This window comes from Mauremys mutica, chromosome 4 (assembly GCF_020497125.1).
Source record: "Mauremys mutica isolate MM-2020 ecotype Southern chromosome 4, ASM2049712v1, whole genome shotgun sequence".
In the NCBI taxonomy this organism is placed as follows: domain Eukaryota; kingdom Metazoa; phylum Chordata; order Testudines; family Geoemydidae; genus Mauremys; species Mauremys mutica.
In genome coordinates, this window is record NC_059075.1 from 126,869,197 (window position 1) to 126,895,677 (window position 26,481).

The 26,481-nt window shown below is 43.7% G+C and overlaps 1 protein-coding gene across 4 annotated transcripts in view; it reads left to right on the forward strand.

Annotated features, from left to right (window-relative positions):
* Positions 1–26,481, forward strand: part of PPP1R12B (protein phosphatase 1 regulatory subunit 12B) — a 175,068-nt gene that overhangs the window by 51,150 nt on the left and 97,437 nt on the right. For all 4 annotated transcript variants that reach the window (XM_045014080.1, XM_045014082.1, XM_045014084.1 and 1 more), the window contains 9 exons: positions 619–693; positions 3,513–3,592; positions 3,980–4,125; positions 8,365–8,477; positions 14,380–14,577; positions 15,393–15,475; positions 18,663–18,788; positions 23,379–23,561; positions 24,188–24,373. In XM_045014080.1, coding sequence (XP_044870015.1) covers positions 619–693; positions 3,513–3,592; positions 3,980–4,125; positions 8,365–8,477; positions 14,380–14,577; positions 15,393–15,475; positions 18,663–18,788; positions 23,379–23,561; positions 24,188–24,373 — 1,190 coding nt within the window. The remainder of the gene's footprint in view (positions 1–618; positions 694–3,512; positions 3,593–3,979; positions 4,126–8,364; positions 8,478–14,379; positions 14,578–15,392; positions 15,476–18,662; positions 18,789–23,378; positions 23,562–24,187; positions 24,374–26,481) is intronic.

Here is a 26,481-nt window from a genome sequence, read left to right on the forward strand (position 1 = left end):
CCCCGGAGTGCTACTTTACTGCATTATATCCGAATTTGTGTTATATCGGGTCACGTTATATTGGAGTAATGGTGTATTTATGTATAACAGTTCAGGACAGAGACCCCTCAGCTTTGTCCTGTTGATGTTTGCATTGGCAGATTGCCAGGAGCTTAGGGTGCACTAATGAATAGGGCAGGTTGAGGTCACCTTCATCCTTAATGTAGATGTGCAATTTTTGGAGAGCACGTGACCCAAATGCAATAGTTCTTGCTGCTGAGTTGGAGCATGGGATCTCATTTTCTCTAAGCTGCATTTGTAATAAAGGTGAGTCTGGCCATGGGTTGCATTATAAAACTGCAGCCTCTGCTTTTGGCCATTCCTAGTCTAGGAATTAAGTGACTATGGCAGAATGACATGAGGGCTGTCTTCTCTGCCATCCCATTCCATATGTCACCTGGCAGTTGGAGGTCCAAGCAGGTCTCTGAAGGTGGAGGTCTCCTGATTGCATACTGCGGCAGGGAGTTCAGTTCTTTTATCCACATTTCTCACATATTAACGAAGAACATTAAAGAACATTTCTCACATATTAACGAAGCTTGGATGGTGCCTTTGTTTTCTAATTGCCCATGTCATCAGGGCCAGACACCATTTGATGTGGCTGATGAGGGACTGGTTGAGCACTTGGAGATGCTGCAGAAAAAACAGAATGTGGTGAGTTTTTGGCTGACCTCTTTCTTGCTTTCTAACTAGCTCTCTCTGCATGGATAATCTAACATACATATGATGTCTCAGTGGAGGCATGAAACTACGTGCCATCATTTTTAGATAATCGGGAGACATTAAACGTAATGGAATACTTAAAGTTCCAGAACCCGTTTGCTAGCAACTCAGCTGTAGCAAGAGGGGCAATGATTTATCAACATCTGGCATTCTAGACATTGAGTGTAGCTGTACAGTTAATCTTTATATTTACCATTGTCCCTAAATCTCTTGTTTCTGGGAGATACTTGCATAGCAACTAAGGAATGCTTATGGTTACTATAACTTCACGTAAGAGAAGGTGACTCAAACACTGTGTCCTGCTGTATTCTGAACTGGTATATTTGTTCCTGTATTGTCTTTTAGAAGAGCAAGGCTGAGTGAGGGAGAAGTATTTATAAGTTACTATGTGAACCCCAACATTTTCAAACCCACACTAAATAGTATGTCATCTTGTGATGTGGTGGAAGCCTTTGGTGAAGGTGGTGAGGATAGCGAGCTGATAGCAAAAAACTGTGTCCCCTGAGATCAAATGAAAACTGATCCTCATATTGCAGCATTGGCCTGGAGTTGCATTCCTTCCTAGTCCATCTCAGACTTGCCACACATTCATTGATGTCACCAAGATCCAATCAAGCAAAAAAAAAAAAAAATCCAGCCAGATGCAGCATAACATGGTGGACTTAAAGCGGTGTTGCTAGAGAGAAAATGTTAGCTATAAAAACATGGTGGTGATACCAGTACTTACAGCTTTGAGGAATAGGGCAGTGAGAGAGAGAGAGAACCCAGAATTCTGGTTGCATCTTTTTTTTTTTTTCTTTTCCAAAACTGTTTTAATGTGAACCAACTTCTCAGCAAAGTAGGGGAATTGATAAACTAATATATAAACAGAGTTCTTTAGGCTTTTATCCCAGGAAGTGTGAACCAGCCTAATGCAGAAAACTGCACTCCAAAAAAAAAAAAAAATACACCTACAAATTCTCTTGCATATAGCATAAAAAAACTGCTATAACATGCATGAACAGGCCATACACAAATTTCTTAATGAATCTTGCCATATTTCTTTCAGGCAGGACCAGGAAAAATGGTGGGATGTCTTCTGTGTTCTCACCTAACCTTAGGCTAAATGAGGCACTCAGAGCTCTTAGGAGAAGCTCTATATTTCAAGTCATGAATGACTTTCCTGGGCTTATGTCTGTTGGAATCATCGAATCATAGACTTTAAGGTCAGAAGGGACCATTATGATCAGCTGGTCCAACCTCCTGCACAACGCAGGCCACAGAATCTCACCCACTCACTCCTGTAACAAACCTCTAACCTATATCTGAGCCATTGAAGTCCTCAAATCATGGCTTTAAGACTTCAAGGTGCAGAGGATCCTCCAGCAAGTGATCGGGTCCCCCGCTACAGAGGAAGGCAAAAAAACCACAGAACCTCTGCCAATCTGCCCTGGGGGAATATTCCTTCCCGATCCCAAATATGGCATGCATTCAAAGATGCGACTATGTTTGTGCTTCTTACATGTCCAGAGGGATTCTGGGCCTCTCTATCAGCAGAGGAAGAACTTATAACTTACCTTGGGCAATGTGCAGAAGAAGCAAAAGAGGGGAGAAGTTCTCTGCTGAACAGATCTAGCCACCCCAGTCAACTTCCTCTTATAGCACTGTCTTGATATTCTGTTAGCTTAAGGCAGGGGTCCCCAACGCGGTGCCCGAGGGCACCATGGCGCCTGCCGGGGCGTCTAAGTGCGCCCGCATACTGTCTGATGGACAAGCATCTGCCGAAATGCCACCGACAAGCTGTGTCATCCAGAGGCATCGCTGCCGAAATGCTGCCGATTTTTGGCGGCATTTCGGCGGCGACGCCTCTGGATGACGCTGCTTGTCGGCGGCAATTTGGCGGCCATGCCTATTGATGTTGCCGCATGTCGGCGGAATTTCGGCGGATGCTTGTCTGCCGCTATGGTTCTCTGTGGCTCATTGTCTGGTGCCCGCCAGACAAAAAAGGTTGGGGACCACTGGTTTAAGGCATCCAATGCTGGGGTCCTGCAGTGCTTTCCAATCCTATAAACCCTGCACTGCGGTGTTTACAATTTTGGGATTCCAGGATGCATTCACTTGAAGAACGTGAGTGCCAGGCTGAGGGATTTTTAGTGGGATTTTCAGGCTCAGAATGATCCTCAAAATGCACGACTACACTAGAATTACAATCTCTTTCTGCTCTACATAAATACATGCCTATAGCTCCTGGGAGTTACCCTGACTACTACCATGCTGCTATGGTTTATCTATCCCTAATGGAATCACTGGTGACGAGATTCCTGAACCAGGTGGCCAAAACACTTCCATCACTGCAGGAATTTACACTTGATGACAACCTCCCCTCTCCCCCACCCCAGTTCTGTGCATGTGCTTGAAAGAACAGGGCAGTACATCTGGGGCAAGCATCTGACCCTTAGAGTCAAAGGGGACTCCCCTCCATCAGCGCTGTTGCTGATTTCCATGGAATTTCCCATGAAGTGACACTTGAGTGTAACAATGTACCTGATATCTACCTTACTCTATTATAGCTATTCCTGGCCATGATGTGGTGGGCTTATAGATGTGTATTTGCCTGTCAAATTGAACAACAACAAAGCACTTACCAAGAAAAAACACCTGCCACTTCCTCAAAATGAGGTTTCGGATGAGTTTAGACTGATAACGAGATGCTCGTGCTGCTGATGCCTGTTCAAACATGACCTTCCCATTCTTCTCCCACCTTTTGACAGCTGCGCAGTGAGAAGGAGACGAGAAACAAGCTAATTGAAGCTGACATGAATGGGAAACTGCAAAGTGGACTCTTCAAAAAGTAAGACCCACAAAACAGCTGGTGTAGCTTTTGTCTTTTCTACAGTCTCCTACACGCCTGTCTTCCCTGGGTAGCTATCTCCAACCTCTGAAGACTTGATGATCTCAATTTGAAACCTTTTAGTACAGCTAGAGGGATTGTACTCTAGTCCACATCTCCCCAGGCTGAGTGGAGCTGTCCCTGCCAGCATGGGGAATGCAGGATCGGGAATTTCACCCATAACAAATGTACTGGGTAGGAAACGGTGGGGTGCAGAAGTGTGTAAGAGGTACTTGTGTGCTTACCTGTTCTAGATATAGTGACTTATCTGTAGGTTCCTTAAGAGTAAAGGTCACACATAGCTGCTTTCCCCTGTTGGCACATCTTAAAAACTCCTATTTGTCTTAGCAAAGAGAAGATTCTTTATGAAGAAGACACTCTGAAGTCCCGGGAACCAGAAGAGGAGAACAAGGAATCGAGCAGTTCCAGCTCTGAGGAAGAGGAGGAAGCCGAAGAGGATGAGGCGTCAGAATCAGATGCTGAAAAGGAGGCAGGTAATGCATAATGCAACACTGAGATTTTAGTTAATTAATTAAGATACGAGGCCTCAGCTAGGGAGACCCACTCACTGTTTTTTCAAAGGCTAAACGCATTTTAAAAATGTTTCTTCAGGTGAGCTGAGCTGCTAAGTAAATCACATGGACTAGTACAGCATATGGTGGATAACTGTATAGTGAGACATCTTTTAAAAAATGGAAGACCTGACTTTATTGACCCTGAATTTATTTTAAAACAGATGAATACTTCTTAGGTGAGAAATTAGAATTTGATCTCAATACCCAAAATTAGAATTGCTAGAAAGCAAAGTAATGGTGAATTTAATAGTCCTTGCCCGTCCTTTCGTTTAATACAACTTTGCAAGACCCTTTTAGAGGGATAAAAACTTCCATCTTGTCAAATGTTTCAAACCAGCATTGTTGTTTCGAGCACTGAATGCAAACAGGACATTTTCCTTTTTGTTTACTGGCTCATAGGTCAGCATAAGTGTCAGTAAAGATCTGGGAGTAGGTTTTAATTTATGTTATCCATCAGCTCTGCATCAGGACAAAACAAAAATGTTATGTAGGTCTTATATAAACGGTGCCTTTTCCTCAGCATGTGTGTTAAAATGCTTTGAATTTTTAGATAGCCTTCCCCACCAGACTATGCTAACTTTGGGATGGGCAGTAGTTAGACACCCGTGAAACTTTGTTTTTAGAATTTTTTTTTCCATTTTATTTTTGGGAAATTTTGTTTTTGTTTCATCAGCCCTGTCTCCTCACACACCCCTCACCCCCTTCCCCTCCGCACTCTTTGTACAGCTGCCAAACCCTCCTGCTGACCCCCACCTGCTCAGCATGCATGTGACCTTTGCGGGACCCGCCATTGGCTGGATGCACTCTGTCTGGTGGAATTGATCCTGTTAGTTCACCATTTGTGCTCATGGGTGATGCCGTTGGCTACTGACTTCCCCCTGGCTGATTAGAAGCTTTTGATTTTTTTCCCCCCATTTTATACATCACTTTTTGTTTTATTTTGTGGTTATTTCATGTTTGAGAATAACACGGGGCTCTCGTTAGTTTCCAGCCTTACTTGCCTATGTTCCCCCTTAAAGGTAAAAATTTTGGTGAATGAGAGGTTTTGAGTAACCAGTTCAATGAGTGGAGAAAATAGTACTCCTATTGTACCTTGAATATAATGAACTCAATGAAGGTGTGTCTAGAAGTTGATCTTCTAGTTAACTCATTTTAATGCCGCTCAGTAAAAGTCACTTGCTGTTGTTCTAGATAAAGGACTAAAAATGTGTTTTCAGGAAAAATAAACCGTAGGAAATGGAAACTTGTTTCCTGTTACATTTAAATACCCCATCACCATATGGAAAGCTTTTTCTGATCTTGGTGTATAAAGGTTTCAGTCTGTTGAAAAATAATGGATTCACTAAGTACATCATGTAATCTCATGCTTTAGCTGCTGCTGCTAACTGCTGGAGTTCCAAGCTCCTGGTTTCTCCATAACGTCTCTGTGGCTTCAGTTAGGAACCTAGTCAGGGTGTGTGTGGTGCACATGTTGTTCAAGTGACAACACTTAGGTCTCTGCTTCCTGATTTACCCATATCTCTGTAAAGAGGGGCTGACCACAGATTCCTGTGACACTGTTTAGCTTTCATCCCCAGAATAAAAACAGAAAACAAGTCTCCCCCCTAGTGTTCTATAGATGTAAGACTGTTAGGATCCTGGTTGTTCTGAACAATGACTTTAGAAAGCTACAAAACAGCATTTCATTGGGTGATGATGGTACTTAGTTTATCAATATATTTTCAGTTTTTTTCACTAGACAAGGAAGACGAATATTGATCAAGAGTTAGTGTGCCTGTGGATTATAACTGCACCTTACTCGGTCTATTTCCTTAGAGTGCTAATCAATAAATCTTTACTCCATGGAGCACTACAAAACTGTCAAACAGCTATGGAAGCACAACCTGGCTTCTGTCGTGCAGCAAAAGAACTATCACTTGGGCTCTGATTGGACAAACTTGAAGATGGATGATGAGTTAAAAGGACCGAAGCATCTAGGTTGATCTTGGCAGAACTGGCAGTTTAAAAAAAAAGTCTTTGTGTATATTAATGACAAAGATTAAAAGTTTTTTAAAATTAAATCTTTTGGCATGTAAATAAAATAAATGTCATATGGATTTTAGTCCATGTGTAGTTGCTCTTCTCATTAAAATAGTGTTTAATAGGCAGCAACTTTGTCTTGTAATCTCGGGTCTTGCAAGCAAAGTAGGGGCTTAAATGAAACATCAACAAGTAGGTTTGGCAGAATAACTTATTTTTTTATAATTTTGACGGATAATATCTTCAAGCTTTTTTTAATTTGTATCCATTTTAAATTTGCAGAGTTTCACAATTATGAGGTATTCACATTTTTTATTTTCAAATTAAATTTTCAGCTGTGGGAAATTATGGGGGGATCAGACAGTTACTTAATGACAGACATTAAGATTCAAAAAATTAAAACTTTGTAGCCATTAAAGCAAATTTGTTAACATTACATGTCAAAATATACAAAGTACAGTAAATAGCCTTAAATCAAACTAGTAAGTTCCTAAGCAGTCTTTTTCTTAGCTTTGCCTATCTGTAAATTTTGATTATTGAGGGGAAAATTTGTTCTGTTTGTGTGTACAGTGAAATCAACGTTTACTGACATTTACCAATTTAAAAAAATGTAATCAAGCCTTCCAAGCCTGCCTATAAGGAGCTGTTTAGCTGCAGGAAGTGGTGTCACATAGTGTATCAGCTTCAGAAACGGTATGGATGAACATTATACAGATATGGAATTGAAGTTAAACTAAAGTCAGAGTAGACCTGTTTTGGCAACTCTTGGTGTAAAGTAGCTTTCCCGTATGTAAAACACAGATGTGTTTTAATTGCTGACTCTGGTATGAAAACTTGAGAAGGCAAAAGAGCCCAGAGTTTTTTGTCTTGGCCTTATTTTTTACAACTCTTACAGGAGTTTAGAGCCCTATTTCTGCTCAGCTCTCTGATTTGCTCAAAGTGAGTGGAGGCAGCCAAGTGAAATTGAGACATTCCCCCGTCCCTGAGGAGCAAACAGCAGTGCACAAAAAGTGCTGCAATGCTGTATCTTTGTGTACTAGTCTGCTTCAAACTGCTACTGAAAGATAAAACAAGTGCAAGACAAACTGTGCCAGGTGGGTGGCCCCAGCGCTGGCAGCCCCCACCTGGGCACTGCGGGCCCAGCGCCTCCAGCCCTGGAGCTCTGGGCAGCATGGCCCCAGCGCCCGCCTAGCCTACTCCAAGTCCCGGCCGCAGGCTGGCCGCCCTAGCCCCAGCACGCTTCCTCAAAAAGGAGCATCCTGCCTGGGCTGGGGCCAAAGGGGAAGCACCAAGCAGGAAGGGGCTTTGGAGGTGGAGAGTGGGTGAGGCCACGCGGGGCTGTTTGAGGACGCATAGGCTTCCCTAGCCTACGATACGTGCCGCCCATGTCCTTAGGTAACAAGGTGTTTGGAACCGAATGCTATATTCTAGGGGTAGAGGCATCTGTCTTGAATAGAAATCAAAAAGCCTTAATGGTGGAAGCTTGAGCTTGTAGAATGGAGCAACTAGGTAGCCACAGGATCTGTCTGATTTCGGTTAGTTTATTCTTGACTATCTCCAGAGTGATCAGATAGTCCCAGCTGTACACAGAAATGAAAAATAAGTTATGCCATTGGATTCCCATCTTCCTCTTTCTGCAAGAGCTATGTCCCAAACCCATGGTGAATAGCCAGCAGAACCATGTCATGGTATCCTTCACCTGACTGACTCAGACATGCATGCCACTACATATATTTTGGCATTGCAGGAATACTTTAGTCTAGTTCTCAAACCCATATGTCTGTCAAGAATGATCAGTTAAAGGAAATCTAATGAATGAAGTCTGTTATCTGGCCTCAAATGCTCTCAGGAAAGACCGGGCAGTTTACCTGCTGGGGGTGAAATAGATGGCTCTGTAAAAGCATGCTTCAGTTGTAACCACTTAGTGCAGAGGTGTTTTAAGACTGGGCAGAAATACCCTTTGTTCAATGAGTAGACTTAGGGGTGCTTCCCTTTATTCTGAGTGTGGGGAACTGGAATGTTCTGTTATTACACAGGCTCTGGGTCTGCTTATTTGCACATCACAGTGGTAAAGGGAAAGTGGTTTATAAATGCAACATTCAAACACCTTGTTTTTCCTCCCCTTGTCTAAAATTGTAGAGAGAAAGAAAGAGTCCTTTGCCAACCATTCTGGTCATGAACCCAGGACTAGCGTCACTGAGCAAATACCACCACCAGAGCATAACTCCTTCACTGCAGCTCCTGCCAGAAAAGTAAGTGAATTGGGGATTGACTCAGAGTCCAACTGTGCATTCCATTGTTGCTTTAAAGCAATTGGTTGCACTGGAGAATAGATTTTCTTAACTGGTGTTCAGAGAGGTTGCAAGACTTACAATCAGATACTATTCTGTCTCTGATTTAACAAAGAGGCACAGTTAACAGCATAATAGTCTGGGGCATGCACAAATAGGGCTAATTTTGTCTGGTGTGCTGTCTTTCCATTATGTCACCCTCTGAAATAAGTTGGGCCATTTAAAAAAAACAAACAAAAACACACTTTACTGCTTAACAAGTACTCCTGGTTCTCTGGCCAGGAAGGACCCCACTGCCTGTTTGGTGACAGAAGCAGTTTTGTTGACATCTCTTCCCCTAGTTCCTTCCAGCAGAAAGTACTGCAACAGAGAGAACTCCATTGAAACCGTCCTTATGGAAGCGACTGGTAAAATTCCTGTTTTTGCTCTTCATGGCAATGTGACAACAATGCAATTGGTATTGAAGCACATAGCCTGAAGATCCATCCAGGTTACATAACCTGCACCAGACTTGATGGCACTGTATGAGCTATGATGCTACACTAATGAGGTAGAGGTGAGACTGCTTGTCATTTCTCTGGCAATGATATTCTCCCCCCTCTCCCTTGAGTGAAGCTCTCTATAGCTACTGAGATTAGACATAAACCTCTTCTGACTCTAAATCCACTTGGCTAGCAGGAGCCATGAGTGTGGTCCCTATGTATATTCCATACATGCCCGAGACTGGAGAATTTGCAAGTAGTGTCTGTTGGTCTGTTTTTGGGCCCTCGTGTTCTTTGTGCTCAGTATCAATGGTATAAGGAGAGGTGCAGACCAACCGCCTCTCCTATTCATTTTTACTGTTGCCCAGCCTGAGTCGGAATCCTATGTCCAGAGCCATCTTTGCACTGTTTTCGTACCTGTAAATATAATAGTGTATAGTTGCTAGTATTTTCAGTCTTTTAATTAGCGTAGTTTAGTCCCCCTGTGCTCCGCTCGTGCCTTGGGGCCTCCCCTTTCCATTTCTTTTCACTCCCCTCAGAAGGAGGACCATGCCTAGAGTCCTGGGATTTAAGAAATGTCTCTTGCCCCTGCCCTATTTCAGTCAGCGATGACGACTAATGCAGCCTTTAGTGTCTTGGGGAGGCTCACATCTCCACTAAGTGCAGCATCTGCCTCTGCTTCCCTCCCCAAACCAGAGAGGCGACAAGAGTTTCAACTGAGCAAGTACTTCATGGAGAAAGTCATGAGACCCAGTCAGATCCTGGCAGGTGAACCCTCTGGTACATAGGCCTCGGTCTGCAGGCAATGCCCCTCTGAGCATGAGCTCCAAAGCAGAGGCCAGGGCTGTTAAGTCAGAGTAGTCATTGCCTCAGGCCTATTAGGAGAGTTAGAGGCATAGATCCCCTTCCACATTTGCTTCTAAAAGAAGGATCCCTCCCTGACTCTTTCCAAGTCAGGTGAGCCCTCGTGTTGATCCTAAAGACTCAGGTCTGCCTAAACCTGACCATGAGGGTAAGGTGTGAAGGAGAAAAGACTCGGTATTGGCTCTGGCTCCAACTTGAAAGCCAAAGGATTGGCACTTGCCAGCACTGACTGGGAGCTCCAAGATAGACTCCTCTTCAACTGTATTGACTCGTTCCCAGAAGGATCTACTGAGCACCATCAGTCCCAATCACTGGGACACCTCGTGTTCTGGGAGAGACTGAAACTTTTACCTCTTTTGAGGACATTTTCACCTTATCTTGTCCTCTGTTTCCTCTCCTTTCTGGTGTGATCCTCCTGAGGGACACCTCAACAACAGAAGAAGAAAGAAGAAACAACTCTTGAGGAGAAGGGACTAGTCCTCTATTCCATAGATGAATTGAAGCATTCATCTACTAGTACGGCCAACAGAGCCAGAATTTACCTTCTCATTGGTTGATTCTGATGTCCAGACAAGCTATCACTTCCATGTAGGGGGTTAGCTCAGACAGAGACAGCAGGAGATCTTGGATCCATCTTATGCCCAGAGGTGACCACCTAGAGGACCGATGGTATCCACTGCATTGAGATTCCTTCCCCCCCCCCCCCCAACCAGTTGACACTTCATACTGGCCCTGTTGGGATCCATGGGATCCCTATGGTAGAGACACTCCAGATCTATGCGTGAATCCCGCTGGCCCTCTCCTAGTCAACACCAACTGGCTCCATCAGAGCACGTGGAAGGAGGAAATGGAGCTGGATCAACCGGTTCTGACAGATGTCATCGTCCTTGCCTGATGAGGCAATTGCTCCATCCTCAGCGTCCCTGCCTGAAGACCACAGGCAATACCAAGAGCTCTTGCAGAGTGTGGCAATTGAACTCCAGATTCCATTCCAGGGGGTCCATGATATGCAGTATAAGCTCATGGAAATCTTGCAGCCCACTGGCCCCAATCAGGTGGGCCTCCCAGTAAATTAGGCTATCATGGAACCAACCAGGGCGGTATGGCATACTTCTGCATCTTGCACCCCCACCCTGAAAAAGGCTGAGAATTGCTAACAACCAGGTCCTGTTAGCAAAGCACAATTTTACAAATTACTCCAAATTCTTGGAGTTCAAAGACACTCCATCAGTGGACAGGGTCCAATTCCAAGCCCTCACCGAGGAAGGCAAACTGGTAGATAAGACTTCTTTTCAATTTGCAATGGACATTGCTGATACTGCATCTAGAGCTATTGCTACAGTGATACTTGAGGTATGAATCATGGCTTCACATTTTGGGGTTCTTCAGGGAGAAATCCCATTGAGGACTTGCCCTTTGAGTCTAACCTCTGTAACGAAAAGGCGGATGAGTCACTGCACTCATTAAGACTCCAGGACGACCCTCCACTCCCTGGGCATTTATAGCCAGCACCAAAAAGGAAGCACCACAAACAGGTGTATAAACCAAGACATCTCCCTCAGCTGTTCTACCACCAGCACCCTTACGAACTGCCGTGCAATGTCAGAAGGTGCAAAGCCCTAGGTAAGCAGCTCTTTCAAACACAGCCATTCAACCCTATCCACGAACCAGAGGTTACTTTTGACAGGATGCTTGAGAACCACATACGTTTATTGATGTCATCTCCAACTGCCCCCCAAACCTTTGGTGGCCCCCTCGCATTTTTCGCCCACAATTGGAGGGCAATAACAATGTATAAGTGTGGCTTGGATGGCATCCACTCTGGCTATGCCATCAAGTTTATCTCTCCTTCCCCCTTGCAAACCCCTTTCCTGGCCCATCTTCAGGGACCACCCTCAAGAGGAAATCTTCTGTAAGGAGGTGGACTGTCTCCTCCAAGGAGGGGATATAGAGTAAGTGCCACCTCAGCATCTAGGAAAAGGGTTCTACTCCCTATATTTCAGTCTCCAAGAAAAAATAAGGATGAAGACCCATTTTCTACCTACATCAGCTGAATATTTTTATTTGCAAATCATAATTCTGTATGTGCACATTGGCATTGATAATTCTCTTCCTGGAGAAGGGCATGTGGCTCACGGCTCTCAACATGAAAGATGTTTTCTTTCATGTGGGCATTCATCTGCCCCACAGAAGGTTCCTCAGATTTCTGGTGGGACAAGAGCATTACCAGCTCAGAGTACTTCTGTTTGGACTGGCAACAGGGCCTGCCTCACAATGGTGGTGGCCCAGATGAGTCAAAACAGCTATACCAACTTCTTGTACCTAAATGAATGGCTCCTAACAGGCAGATCCAATCAGGAGGTTCAATCAGCAACCCTATCTTTGATCCACGTTCTGACATCCTTGGGAATTTGCGTAAACAAAGTCTACTTTGAGTCCCACAAAAACCTTAGACTTTATAGAAGCAACCAAAGAACTGACTTAAGCAAGGGCCTATTTCCCTATGGACCAATTTCAGGCCATGAACAGCTTGATAAGTCAAGTCATCCTCAGACCTCAAACCACAGTCAAGGTTTGTCTTTCTCTGCTAGGTCACATGGCCTTGTGTACTTGCATAACACCATTCACCAGGCTTCACCTCTGTGTACAGGCTGGCTTTGGGCTGTTTACTCTTCAGACAGAGACTAAATGAATACCAAAGTAACAATCTTTGCCAAGGTCATGGCTTTCCTGGTATGATAGATGAATCTGGAGTAGGTGCATGTTGGAGTTAGCATTCTTTGTGCATACCCGATGGGACCATAATCTGTATTCCACTACCCACCCTCTTTCCCCTCTGCTTTGGATCCTGACTAGATTTGCGATAGCGAAGGAACTGGAGAAGCAGTTGGTCCACACCTCCCCTTACACTCTTGGGCTCTAGGATTCAGGCACAGACCTACAGAGACAACGTGCAAATTCTCTGGTCTCAGGCACAAAGAACATGGGTGTACCCATGTTTGGAATACAGATAGGGACCGTACACGTCAAAGAACTTCCAGTTACAGCTGAGTAACCTTCATATCTTGCATTCCTTTTGGTGGCCCTGTGCTTAATGTCTCAGGTTCATACACTGAAGTGCAGGTTGTTATATGCTAGGTTATTTTTTTTTTTATTTAGAGACTGAGCTAATAGATCTGAGAGATGCAAGAGGTTTCATAGTTAGTCATGAATTGTTTTGTATGTGCCAGTCAGCCTAATTGCTTGCCCAGAGCAAATAAAATAGCACTCCCTATGGCATAAACTTAAATTTACCTAACCAGGCAAGTGATGAGGAAGAGAGAGCGAGCAACTATGAATAGTGCAGTTAACCCTTTCCCTGCTGCAAAGCATTGCAGCTACCTCAAGCTGATGAGCGCTTCCTATGCAAGTATGAAAATCCGAAATCTCAGTCGTTTGAGACTTTTGATTAATTGAAGTGGGTTAACACAGAGTAGGTGTATGTTTGTTTAATAGATAAACTCCTTGTTGCACACACTCATCAGATTAACCGAAATCCCTTAATTAACACAACTTCGCTTACAACAACTGTCTCCTGCCTCTCGAGCTTTTCCTGTGTCTCACTACCATCAGACTAGATTTCTTGCTGGGAAATGTCAGTATAATGGCCTCACTGTGTCTTGTAAGGTAAAATCTAATAGCTGTACGGTCTCCATGAGGTACGTGGGTTAAGGTAATCTGGTAGTGTTCAGCTTTTTTTTCTTTGGAGCGAAATCCATCCAAAACCACATTAAAAAAACATGAAGGTTGCAGAGTTAAGTACACAGATCTCGAAATGCCAGAATTAAGGTCCCATGTGCAAACTAACTCTGTCCCATTGTAAATATGCATTGCAATAGTGTTAATAAAATGAGTGCATACTACTCAGGTACAGCAAAAAAAAAAATACACATCTCTCCTATAACCTTGCACATAAGTAGATGGAGGCAGATGCTCTACAGGAGCCTCCCTCTTCTAGTATTGGTTATTTTCATGGATCTCTCTAGCATACATAGAGTAATATGCCAGTACTACAACATGCTACATATCTGTAGCTGAAACAAAGTTGTGAAACAATTGTATATTTGAGGAAATAGTATGTGGTTGTATACTGAAGTCCATAATAAAACCAATACAGAGCGGCATGTACAGAATACACGGTTGCATGGTTTCTCATATGAAGTGTTCACTTGCACTCATGTGGGATGAGCTGCATAAAGCACTTGTGCCTTTGCCATTCTTGAGTAGTGCACCCTTAAACACATGCTGGCAAAACCTTTATATTACACCTTTTTATTCCTTCTCTATATCCTAATTAACCTTAACTTGCAATTACAGATTAGAATTGTGTGTGTGTATGTGCCTAGCTATCACTGGAGTCTGCATTGAATCTCATGCTTTAAAGTGTAACCTACTTAGTAAAATTCGCTGGGAAGTTAAATTATATACTGTCTGCAGAACCCTAGCTTCCTACCCACTGTTGTCTTCTCCCACCGCAGTTCACCAGTTTGCTCAACAAATCAGAGGAGCAAAAGGATGAATCTCCCTCATCTTGGAGGCTTGGTCTACGGAAAACTGGCAGCCACAATATGCTAAGCGAAGCTGCTTCCCGGGAGGCACTGAGAGAGAGAGGTTCCTCCATCTACCGCTCTTCATCGAGTCCCCGGATTTCTGCATTCTTAGACAACAAAGAAAAGGTCTCCTTTCCCTCAAAACAGTTTGTAGTGAATCCCATCTGAGGGGTGCTTACCAAGCAGCGTCAATCAGCTTACCCATCTGTAAGGCCATCCCACTGGGTTTCAGTTTGTTTGTAATCTCCATAACCTCTTTCTTCTTGCAGCTTTTTTTCATGCTGCTTGCATGTGTTCAGATGCTTTAGTACATTTATACTTTCCTCCTGTTTTGAAAAGTACGCCATCTTACTTTCTATGTTGGTAGTTCATGCAAAATTGTTGGAGTTCAGCCAAAGCATTCCTTTTACCCCTTCCTACCTAAATTGGAGCCTGCTTAGCAATCCCCCGGCAGTTTGGCATCCCACATGCTTTAGTGGGGAATGTCTAATCCAGCCAGTGAGTGACCTGTGTTCACAGTAGGTATTGTGCTGCTCTGAATCTAAAGTCTTCCTCAGTGTGCTCTCCATCCATTCAGCTCTGCTGCTCATTTATACACGATCTGTCTTAATTTAGAAGCTGCCCTCAGTTACTAGCCTCACCTTTATCATGCTAGTTGCTAGGGAAGCCAACTCTCTAAAAAGAACATATGGTAATTCTAGAAAACAGATCTTTTGGGCTATTTCTTGAAATGGTTCCAGGCTGACTCCTCCATGCCAATTTTTAAACTTAGAGCAAAGGCCTTGAATATTGGCAATTTTGGAAAAATTAAAAACTGACTCTCACTTCTAGAAGCAAGAATGCAAACACTGTAATTCAGAGGTGTTGCTGAATGCCATTGAAGATGTAACTTCCTTGTGGAATATACATGGTCTTGAAATACTTTTTGTTTTTTCCTTCAGGATAAGGATAGCAAAAACTACTTTGCCCCCATAGCCCCTAGAAGACTAAGCAGTACGGGTGACATAGAAGAAAAGGAAAACAGGTAGGACTTGGACTGAATTTAAGGCTCAGATTTTATTCTGGGGAATATTCTGCTGGAATTCACTCCTTGGAAATGCCTGCTCCTTTTTCTGTGCTCATGCTTCATAGTTTTCACACATCACTCCCAAGCACATAGGTGTTTGATATGGCTCGAAATCTGGCAACATTTTATGAAAAGTGAACTTAGTGGGCCCTTCCCTCAGTAGGCGATAGTATCTGCTCCCTAAACTCTTAAACTATTGGCACGCTTTCAGAATTTAAAATGTGAAATGCTGAAAACGATGATTATACACGTATTTCTCCCCTCCATTGTGATACTATGCAGGTGCCTTCTTGTCCTTGAAAATAAGTCTAAATTTGAGCTCTAGCTGAGACCCCTTCTTATTGTACTGTAACTTGCTCAGACATCATCTCTTCCATCACATTTGTTTTTGTCCACCAGTTGCTTCTCGATGTAGCTTAAGTTTGTGAACTCTGTTGCAGGGACTCTGCTGTGTGTCTATAAAGTACCTAGCAGGATGGGGTCCCAAGTCTTGTTTGGTTACCCATTGCTGCTGCAGTATAAAAATGGAAGCAGCATCTGTCTCATAACATGATTATTTGGGGAAATGCTGCCTCCAGTGGGTTCCTTGCAATGTGATCTAAAGGGAATAAGATTTGAGCTCGGCTTGATTTGTAGTGAAGCAGTTGTGAAGCAGTTGTTGTGAAGCAGTTACACCAAATAGGCTCTGAGAAACAATTTCACAGCAATTATAGATTCTGTACTGTTCTTGTTACATCCTGCCTGCCGTGCTCTAACTTCAGTCTCAAACTGCCACCATTATTTGGATCTTAGCAGACAATTTGTATTTGAAATTACAGGGGGGATGACTGATAAAGCTGAGTGTTTTTTGAACAGTGCCTCAGACTGTGCTGTACCCAGCTGATTGCTGCTAAGTGTCCTGTGCTCTGTATGATGGAGGATCAGGCTATATTAGCAGATGGTATTCATAGTGTACTGTGTGACACAATTTTTCCAGTACTTTTCTTTTAACACCAGCCAAATCAGTGCTTCGTGGAATGCGGTAGAGCAGTGGTCTCCAAAGTGGGGTGCGCAAGACGATCCATTGGGGGGCGTGGCAGAAGGAGTGCCGCTGGGGGTGGGAGGAAGGGCAGCCGGAGGAGGGAGGGAACGAGTGAGCGGGGAAGCTGCCCCGCACCCCCCCCCCCCTTGCAGGCAAGGCCACCTGGAACGCTGGGGCTTTAGGGGCTGTCGGGCCCTGGGCTAAGGGGGCCCTGGGGCCCTGGCCTGCAGCTCTAAAGCCTCTTTCGGAATGCGGCCCTGAGTCCTCCGGCCCGTGGAGGAGCAGGGGCAGCCGTGCAGCCAGTGGCTGGAAAGAAGTGGCACTTTCCCCTTCAAAGCCGGCTGGAGAGAAGCGGCGCTTTGAAGGGGAAAGTGGCGCTTCTCTCCGGCCGCTGGCTGTGCAGCTGCCCCTGCTCCTCCTGAGTCCTCCGGCCCGTGCTCGCAGGGCCGCATTCCGAAAGGGGCTTTAGAGCTGCAGGCCAGGGCCCTGGGACCTCCCTTAGCCCAGGACCCTGCAGTCCCTAAAGCCCCTGCGTTCTGGGTGGCCCTGCCCGGGGGAGGGGGGAGGGCAGCTCCCAGAATCATGGCCGTGGGGATGGTGCCGCACTGTGCAGAGTCACCTGCACACCCCCTGCACAAAACAGGAGCTGCCCCAGGTAAGTGCTCTGTACCTCCTGCCTGCCCCAGCCCTGAGCCCCCTCCTGCACCCTAACTCCCAGACCCCACATCCCACCCTGAGCCCCCTCCCGCACCCTACCCCTAATCCAGACCTTCGAATCGCTGTATCACAAAGTGTTAAACCAAGATTTTCAGAAATAATGAAGCATATTCAATCACATTGCTCTCACTAAAAATATTAATAATTGTTTTTTGTGAGAGCAAAAAGGTTTTTCGTACTGTTAATAAATAAAATACAATAATTTTTTAAAAACATTGTTTTTCATCTTTATCTCATCCTTTTTTAATTTCTATTTTTTGTATGTTTTATAATGTACATAATATATTAGTGTAGTAGTACATGTATATATAATTTATACATATATTGGGGGTGCGTGCTCAACATTTTTTTACTGGTAGGGGTGCACGATCAATAAAGTTTGGAGACCACTGCTCTAGAGGCTTGAAGTAAAACAGCACGAATAGCTTGACATCAAAATTGAAAAATAATTGGGAGCTCTGATGTATATTCGCTCATGCTACAAATAGGTTCTGATTTCTATAGCTGGCGAGAGGGAATTGCCAGAGAACAACATACAAGATAGGGGGAGGGATAGCTCAATGGTTTGAGCATTGGCCTGCTAAACCCAGGGTTGTGAGTTCAATCCTTGAGGAGGCCACTTAGGGATCTGGGGCAAAAATTGGTCCTGCTAGTGAAGGCAGGGGGCTGGACTTGATGACCTTTCAAGGTCCCTTCCAGTTCTAGGAGATTGGTATATCTCCAATTATTACCTATTACCATTACCTTCCAGCATTGGAGTGAGGGACTTGAGCTCAGATTCTGAACTCTCATTCCCCTGCTCCTTCACACGTTAACATTCATAGGGACATTCATTTGTTTCTGAATCATGGCACGTAGTTCTAGTTGTTGCTAAATATTTATACTTGCTGCTCCTGGCTCCTAAATCAATAGCCTAAGACTTACCATATTGGCTCAGGCCATTGATCCGTGGCCTGGTATCCTGTCTCTGGCAGTGACTAATCCTTGATGTTTCAGAAGGTAAAAGGAGAGAGGCAGGGAGAGCAAGATCTTTCTAGGTCTAATGCATGAAGTGATTTTCTATAAATAGTCTGAATTTGGATCAAGTGCTTGTGGTCAGAGACCTTGTGTTAATGTGTGTGCAAAACATTATGCATTCTTGTGACATTAAATAAGTAATAAATACTTGGCAATTACTAGAGCTAATTTTAAGGGAAATAATTAATCAAAATATCCCCGTTATCCCTGTGGTGAATCAGGACTGTGGCTGGAAAAGGTTTGTATTGCCTGAATGTGGAGGGCTCTTTGCTCTTGCCACTGGATGTTGGACTCCAGCACTTACCTTCATGCTTGGCAGTGCGATAAACCAAGACAACATGGCTCCAGAGTCTTTTTAAACTGCCGAAGTGCTCTCTCCTGCCTCAACAGAGAATCTGCTGTTAACCTGGTGAGGAGTGGCTCCTACACCCGGCAGCCATGGAGGGATGAGCCAAAGGGAAACGAAGCCCCCCAGACTGGTGCACCTTCCACCTACGTATCTACCTACCTGAAAAGGTACCACCTGTAACATTTACAATAAGTTGCTTACAGAGCAAAACTGAAGTTCTTAACATGCCATTCAGGCTTTTGAGTGGCTGCTTTCTTTCTAATTGCTGCATTAGTGTGGCTGGCCTTGGTGTCCTCATTGCTTTCCCGCACCCAGCAGCAAACATCAGGGCCTGCTTAGCTTTTTCATTACAAACCCTGTCGTCTGCGATTTAGATTTTCATGGGTTTTAAAATATTGGGCTAAACTTTAAAAATTGCATTTGCATAATTCAGATGCAAACTTTTTCAACAAATTATATTGGTGTAATTGTGTTAGATCGCTAAAAGCAAAATTCCTTGTAAGCCGAGGGTGCAGTAACAGAATTGTAAAATGCAGTCTTGTGGGGGCCCTAAACAGGTCTGGGAGTCCATTTCTAATGGTGTTGCATGTTACTGCACAACTTTGGATAACAAACTATCCAAAAATAACTTGGAGCATTCCTGTTTCTCTTCTCTCCTATCTGTGCTGCTTCTCTTAAGTCCAAGGCCAGCAGCTTGAGCAGAAAATGAGTGCTCCAGAGTTCACGAGCATTAACAGCCAGACTTGTGAGGAATGTGACTGGTATCCAAAATCAGCCAACATAGTCCATTTCTTCTGGCAGCAGGAAAATAGCTTTTGTGCAGGTGCATGTGCCACTCTACATAGACAACTGCTGCTTGCTGATGGGATGAGGAGGCAGAGTCAGGAAAGAAATTTGCTCCGCATACAGCTTTTCCCAATTGGCCCTGTCCATTATCAGTTTGGAAGGGAGAGGTTCACCTGGTATTGGCTGCTCCTGGACTGAGTGGACCAGGGGCCATTATGACAAATGTTATATTCTAGACTCAATTGAGAGAGGGAGGAAACTTGCTATTAGTGAAGGGGGATGGTGAAATTTTCACCCCTGAACTTGCCTGGTGAAATGACAGGCCCACTCACAAGTGTGTTGCTTAAGACTTCAGTCTGTAAAACCATCACCGATTAGTGCAAGGGAAGTAAAGTCTACAATTTTAGATGATAGGTTTCATTTTAGATGAGGCTTTTTCCAAGTGCTAGACCCTCAAACTGAATAATTTGTCCTTAATGTGGCGTAACTCTGAATATATGGGGTGAGGGAGAGTTTTGTGAATGTTTCCATATTACTTGTGTTCTAGTGTTTAGGGGATGATAGCAAAGCTCAGCCTTTTCATAGGATATGGCTATCTAGCTGCTGAGTAAATGGAGTTGTTCATACAAAAGGGGAAGCAGCTGGATATTTTCAAAGCAGGAGACCTTTCTTGTGAGGCAGTGTTCCATTCCAATTAATTTACATCTGTCCTGGGATCTGATGCTGCCAGCCAGCGGTGTGTGCTTCTCTCTCACTTGACAGACAGACAGGTAGCAGCTGGTTGCAAGACTTTCACCTCTGCTGCCAGATTGTCTCTTAGACATAACATAGATGCTGTCACTTTAGCTGACATGGTTCAGGTCAGTAACGTTACTGAACAACCTCAGTTCTGCTGGGATTTTAAAACTTTCTTGCTTTGTGACTCAGCTAATCCAAAATCAGATTTACAAGGAATATTTACCCAACCTGCCCCATGGTGCCATGATTAAACTTGGAGGCATTAGCTGAAGTTTTGGCTGGCACTGACCACTTTTGGAATTGCACACAGTCAAGTTATTTCCTATGAAAGGCCTCATTTAAGCATTCATCTGAAGGGAGAATATCTTTACATAATAGGAATAATGCGCAGCTATATGTGGCTACAAAAAAACAAGGTGATAACTTGTGCATCTTATGCACTGAGTGAACTTGTGATCAGTTTGTATAGTAGTCTCAAACATCCTTCCATTGTAAAGTACAGAGAAACAAATAAATGCTAACTATTTATAGATCATGTATGAAATGTTAAAGACTTATAGGTTGTGAAAGACTCTAGTCTCATACACCAGTGTGTAGCATGAGGAATGGAATCAGATTGTCCTTCATGTAAGGTAACATTTTGTCACTAGAAACTTGACTTCTTGGTACTAAAATGTCTCTAAATCGGACTGTAAAATCAATTCCCTCTATCTTAGGATGGACTTTTAAAATGGATGTGCCATACTTTAATATAGTTAAGGGAAAAAATCTCCAATTTTTTAGTGTGGCTTAATGAGGAATACAAGGCTGCTCCATGTTGAGACCTTAGTTTTCTTCTTAATCTCTGCATTTCCCACACATGTTGCTTTAATTGATCTCAAACACATTCATTTAAACTATAAATGCTCTTCTGTTTTTGCAAAAGGACGCATAGTGGACCCCAGCTATCAGCGACAGATCCCCCTGCATCAGTGCTGAAAAGCACTTTCCTGCTAGTGAGGAGGGGACAGCTGTTTTTATTATTATTTCGGAAGGTGTTCTTTAGACTTGGCAAATGACAGGAATATTTCTCAGTGATGCTGAAAGTGTCATTCCCTCTCCTCACCTGCCCCCCCAAAATCTCCTCCTGTGTGCACACAACAGTGGTGAAACAATTCTCAGCGTCCCTGACTGACAACCAACCATAACACTTTCCATTCCATTATACTGGCCTTAAAGGTCTAGTTCAGGTCACTTGCTGATGCTAAAACATGCAAGAATTGACATCGCAAATCAAACAAGTGTAGCATCCTTTGACAGCAACTTGATACCTCAGAGGAAGATGCTAGATACTCCAAAATGGAATAACCTGCTTATATGATCTGCTTCTTCCTACTCCTCCCTAGGCTCTCATACTTAGGACAAAAATATAGAAGGGGTATGCCCCATGTAATATAATTGAAAATATTTTCATTATGCATGAGACACAAGGTGGGTGAGATAATAATTTTTATTGGCCCAACTTCTGTTGGTGAGAGACAAGTTTTCAGTAAATCCAGCGTCTTTATTATGACCGTGATTTTTAGCATCTAGGAAAGTTACGAGTTTAAGCTCCCAGGCTTGGCTTTTGAACGTGTTGTACAGGTTTGATCAGTTTTAAATATGTTGCTGTGAGTTTAATTGAATGTCCCCTTGTTCTTGTATCGAGGGTGAATAGAAGTGCCCCAACACGTCTGTCTGTACCATTCTTTACTTTAGAGAAGGAATGAGAGATCTACACAGTCCTGATCATTTCAGTCTGTTGCATAAATGGCTTCCCATTAATCACTTTCATTGCCAGTCTCTGGACTTCTATTCCACATGTGAACATAGTATTCCATGTACAGTTGGGAAAACCAGGCCCGTTTCAGGTTTCAGCTCAAATTGTCTGACATTGTCTTGCACAAAATGAAGGGGTAGGGTCAAATTTATTACAGGCAAAGCCAGTAGTGTCTCCTGTTTAAAGCTGACCACCACTTCCCTATTATACATATCCTATTTTCAGTTGTGCATAACTTTGGTTAAAGTTTAGCATTTGGGCTGAAATTTTGCATGTAAGGTGTCTGTCTTCTGGCTGATTTTTTTTTTAAACTTTCAGCTGTTTCTGAGCATGAGATTAGAGAAGTATATGTTTTGTCCATGTTAGAAAAAAATTAGTTTTGTTAAGAAGTGTTAGTATCTCAGTGCATGGACTCAGATGGCCTTTGTGTTGGGGATATGCCTCTTGCTGTTCCTGAGAAAATCAACCCAAGTTAGAAGTCTTTGGAAAAATCCCATGTTGTACATGCTCAGTAGACTTCAGCAGCTATGTAGTTCAGCATGCTCAGTAGTTTTATGAGGATGATACATATGCAGGTCAGCCACATGAGCTGGGAGGGGCTCAGTGAGGATGGAATCTTCAGAGATTTTAGCTGCATGTCTCTACTGCTCATGTGCAAACTGACCTTTTTCAGAAGCTTGTAACTTAGCCAAATTTGGGTGGATTTTCTTGAACAGCAAAAGGAACATCCCTGACATAGTCCACCTCCCTGTCAAATGTCAAGTCCCTGCTTCAAAGCACGGAGGTTCTAGAGTTTCTCAGTGAAATAGCTGTAAGAATTTTTTAACATGGCAAAACATAATTCCCTAGCATCAGTCTTGCATATGGTTGAACCATTTTTGCTGAAATGTTCCAAAAATATCCAGTCTGAGGCAGACACCCTGCATGAAAAATTGTAGCCCAAAGCGTTAAAAAGTTTGGCAAACTTATAAACAACTGGAAACAGGGTCAGGCAACTTCTGCCTATGTCTGTCTGTCTGTCTGTCTGTCTGTGTGTGTGTGTGTATATATATATATATATATATATATATATTCATTCCTTAAGTTGATTTGATCCTCTGTTATTGTCTCCACCTTTCCCCAGTGCTTGAGAACACTACTGGTGGTGCCAGTGGTGCTGCTACAGGTGGGAGCAGGATTTTCCTTGTTTTTGCCTGTTCTCTGAACTTCCCTGATTCACTTTGATCCCATTATTCTCTCCCCTAGACTTACAGAGCAGGGCCATCATTGATACATGTCCAGAGTGTTCTCTTCGATGACCTCTTCATGGTCTAATGTCTCTTGCATTCATTTTGCTGAGATTTAAATATCCCCCCTCCAATTCACCTAAGGGCCTGTGATGGTCAGCAACTGGTTAACCATGTGCTGAAGGGAGTGATCTTGTGATGTTTTACAGTGCTTCATTTGGTAGAAGTAGTGACCTCAACAGTCCCTACATTTCAGCCAATCGTAATACATCTGCTACCTCACCCACTACCATTGGTTCATCTACCTCATTGGGCACCCAGTGGCAACCTGCCTCTTCCTGTCCTACATCTCTTAGTGCGAACACTACTGCATCAATCCGCCAGTATACCAGGTAAGGGCTCCGGGCTCATTCAGAGAACACTGTAGAATGCTCATGTCCTTAACTGACACACAGTTCTGGGGGTGGAGGTTCTGAATTCTAAACTGGTTGGAAATCAGTTCCATTATATATTGAGCTCCTGAACAGTGGGTGCTGATGAGGCATTTCAGTTGAAAAAGTGCATATATTGTGTTCAGACTGTTTTAACAATGCATACCATAAGACTGCATACACAGCCTTAGCTTTGTCACTTCCTGACTTGTGATTAACTATGCATCCTTATTTTTCTAGGTAGCTCTTCTTTACAGCATGTGTAATTTCTAGTGCCACTGAGATTTTATTTTTGAATTGCAGGAGCTTTGAGACCATCCCTCCTCCTGCTTATTGACCAATTAAATTCCCTCAGATTTTCCAGTCACTTCTACAATAATCAGCAGCGATGTCAGGAATATTTCCTCCTACGGCTTATTCTTCTAGACATCCTTAAAAATGCCTTCTTATGACATTCCATCATACCATTGTATCCATAGAATTGGAGAAAACTTGTTCCTAGCTTCTAATGTTTCCTTGAAGGTACTGGGTCCCTAAGCCAATCGAGTTCACTTGCTTTGTATCCCATTATGTCTTGTATGTTTCAGAGCCCCATACCGGCAACAAACTGACTCTACTGTAGAGAAAAATACAGAGAACATCTCTGCTAGCACTCCACTAGGTATAATCACAAATCGCACTGTACTCAGCACTGCCAATGGTGTTACATCTGCCAACGCCACGTCAACTACTGGAACGGACTCCTCAAATGGAGAAGCCAGGGAGCGAAGAAGGTTAGTGATCAGAATGATGGTGCACTTCATCTGTGGTGTATACAGATAAGAATTTATAGAATCATTCTTTCTGGGTGGTGCCTGGTGTTAGTTAGAAGATTTCAGTGTCTTAGGCCTTTCTGCCAAGACAAACACTGATGCCAATTGCAGTGGTGGTGTGTGGTGTGGACACATGTCTACAGTGAACTGTGGTCTAAGACATGTTAGTTTCACAAAACAAACAGCAATAACAACCTACAGCTACAATCACAGCAATCTAGACCTGGGTGTGGGAGGAAGAGGAAAGGGAATAACTAAGCAGAAGCTGAATTCTGGTATGATCGCTAGACAGTCAGTTATGCTCTAGGAGTAGCAGCATTTTAAAAAAACTGCTGCAAGCATGAGGCTGCTGTTGCTGTTTTCCTTTTCATGTGGAATTATTTTAAGATTGGCAGGGAAATAGGGCTGGGGTAGCCAGTTTCAGATGCAAGGTAAGATTTTCTTTAAAAAGGGAAGTGCAGAACATCACATGAGCACCATTCCTTCATGCAAACAGGTGAAATGTGCTAGGACAGTCTTACAGTGGCATCAGGGTCAAGTAAATTTTAATAAAAAAGGCACAATGCTGATTTGCATATTTCTAATTATCAGCCTGGTTTTGACAAGTTACTGTCAATGGGAGAAGAATGTTTAAAGCAACTAGACTCCTGTAAGCTAAAGCTAACTCCTTTCCTCAATTCCCAGCCCTACTGAGTGGGGAGTTCTGTGCTTGGTTCAAAAATGAGGGAAGGGAAAGGATTATAATGGAAATTGTTAGATTGCTTACTACAGCCAAAGTCTGTATCACTAGGGCCCTGCAAATCTGTGGATATCTGCTTCATATCCCTGGACCATTTTTGTGGATAGTGGATCGGATGCAGATACAGCCACGCAGGGCCCTACTTACCAGCGGTGCCTAGCCCGCAGCATCCAGTTGTGGCAGCCCAGGAGGTGTAGTGCGCTTGGGGCCGGCGGCAGCAGCAGCTTGGAGTCGGGGCTCATCGCTTTGCTTCCTGTCCAGCAGCTCGGGCCCCTCGGGAAGCACCAGTGTCCCTACCATGGTCCGACCGGCAGCACTGGCCACGCTCCTGGGCCTGCACCCGGCCACAGGGATTGGAATGGGCAGGGCCCTGGCACCCCCACCCCTCCGCCCCACTTTGATGCAACACCGCTGCTGCTGTCACTCGCGAGTCCCCGGGAGCAGCATGCGATTCAATGCCCTCCATTTCCCAAAACAAACAGAAAAAAACTGTAAGCTCTCCTTGTCTATTCTCAACCTTCTCACATGTGAATCTCAGTCTAATTTACTGGTGCTTGGGAGTGTGATCTCTAGCAAACCAGCAAACTGTGTGTAAATCTTGTCTGTGTGGCCAATGCGTTGGTTCCTCATGCCACCCAGGACTTAGTTACCTAGTTATCCCTTGCCTCAGTGACAGACCCCGACTTGGTTGTGCTTAACTGGTAGTCAGCTGGTTTGCTAGTCATCCAGACAATCTCCTCTGGGCTCTGCCAACCCTTACTTTGCCTTATAGGTAACAAAAGGTATACCTCAGCCCCTGGGCCCCTCTGAAAACATCCCTGGCAGTGTTCAGCCCACCACTGGACACTCACAGAAATGGATATGTTTGCTGTCCCCAACGGGAACAGTATGTACATCAGCTTCTTTCATTCAGCTGAGGAGTTGCACTTTATTTAACACCACAGCACTGAGACATATTTATAATAAAATACAAATACGTTTAGTAACCAAGAACAGAGATTCAAATGAATCAAATGAATAGTGAATAAGAATATTGGAAACAGAATGGTTACCCACATAAAACAAAATGTAAAACGCCATTCTAGGTCTACACTTATTGATGGTTACCTTTCTTGTTTTATAAAGTAGATTTTCTCCCAAGGATTCAGTTTTTGACAGAGCTGCTAGTTTTCAGTCAAAACCATGATCCAAGTTTTCATGAGTATATGCCACACCTTTCAAGGAATTTCCTCAGTAAACGAATACCAAAATGAATACCAGTTTTATCTCCTTATATTACCCAAAACTCATTGTTTTGACCCTCCCCATCCTGCCATGGTTCCCTTCCTGA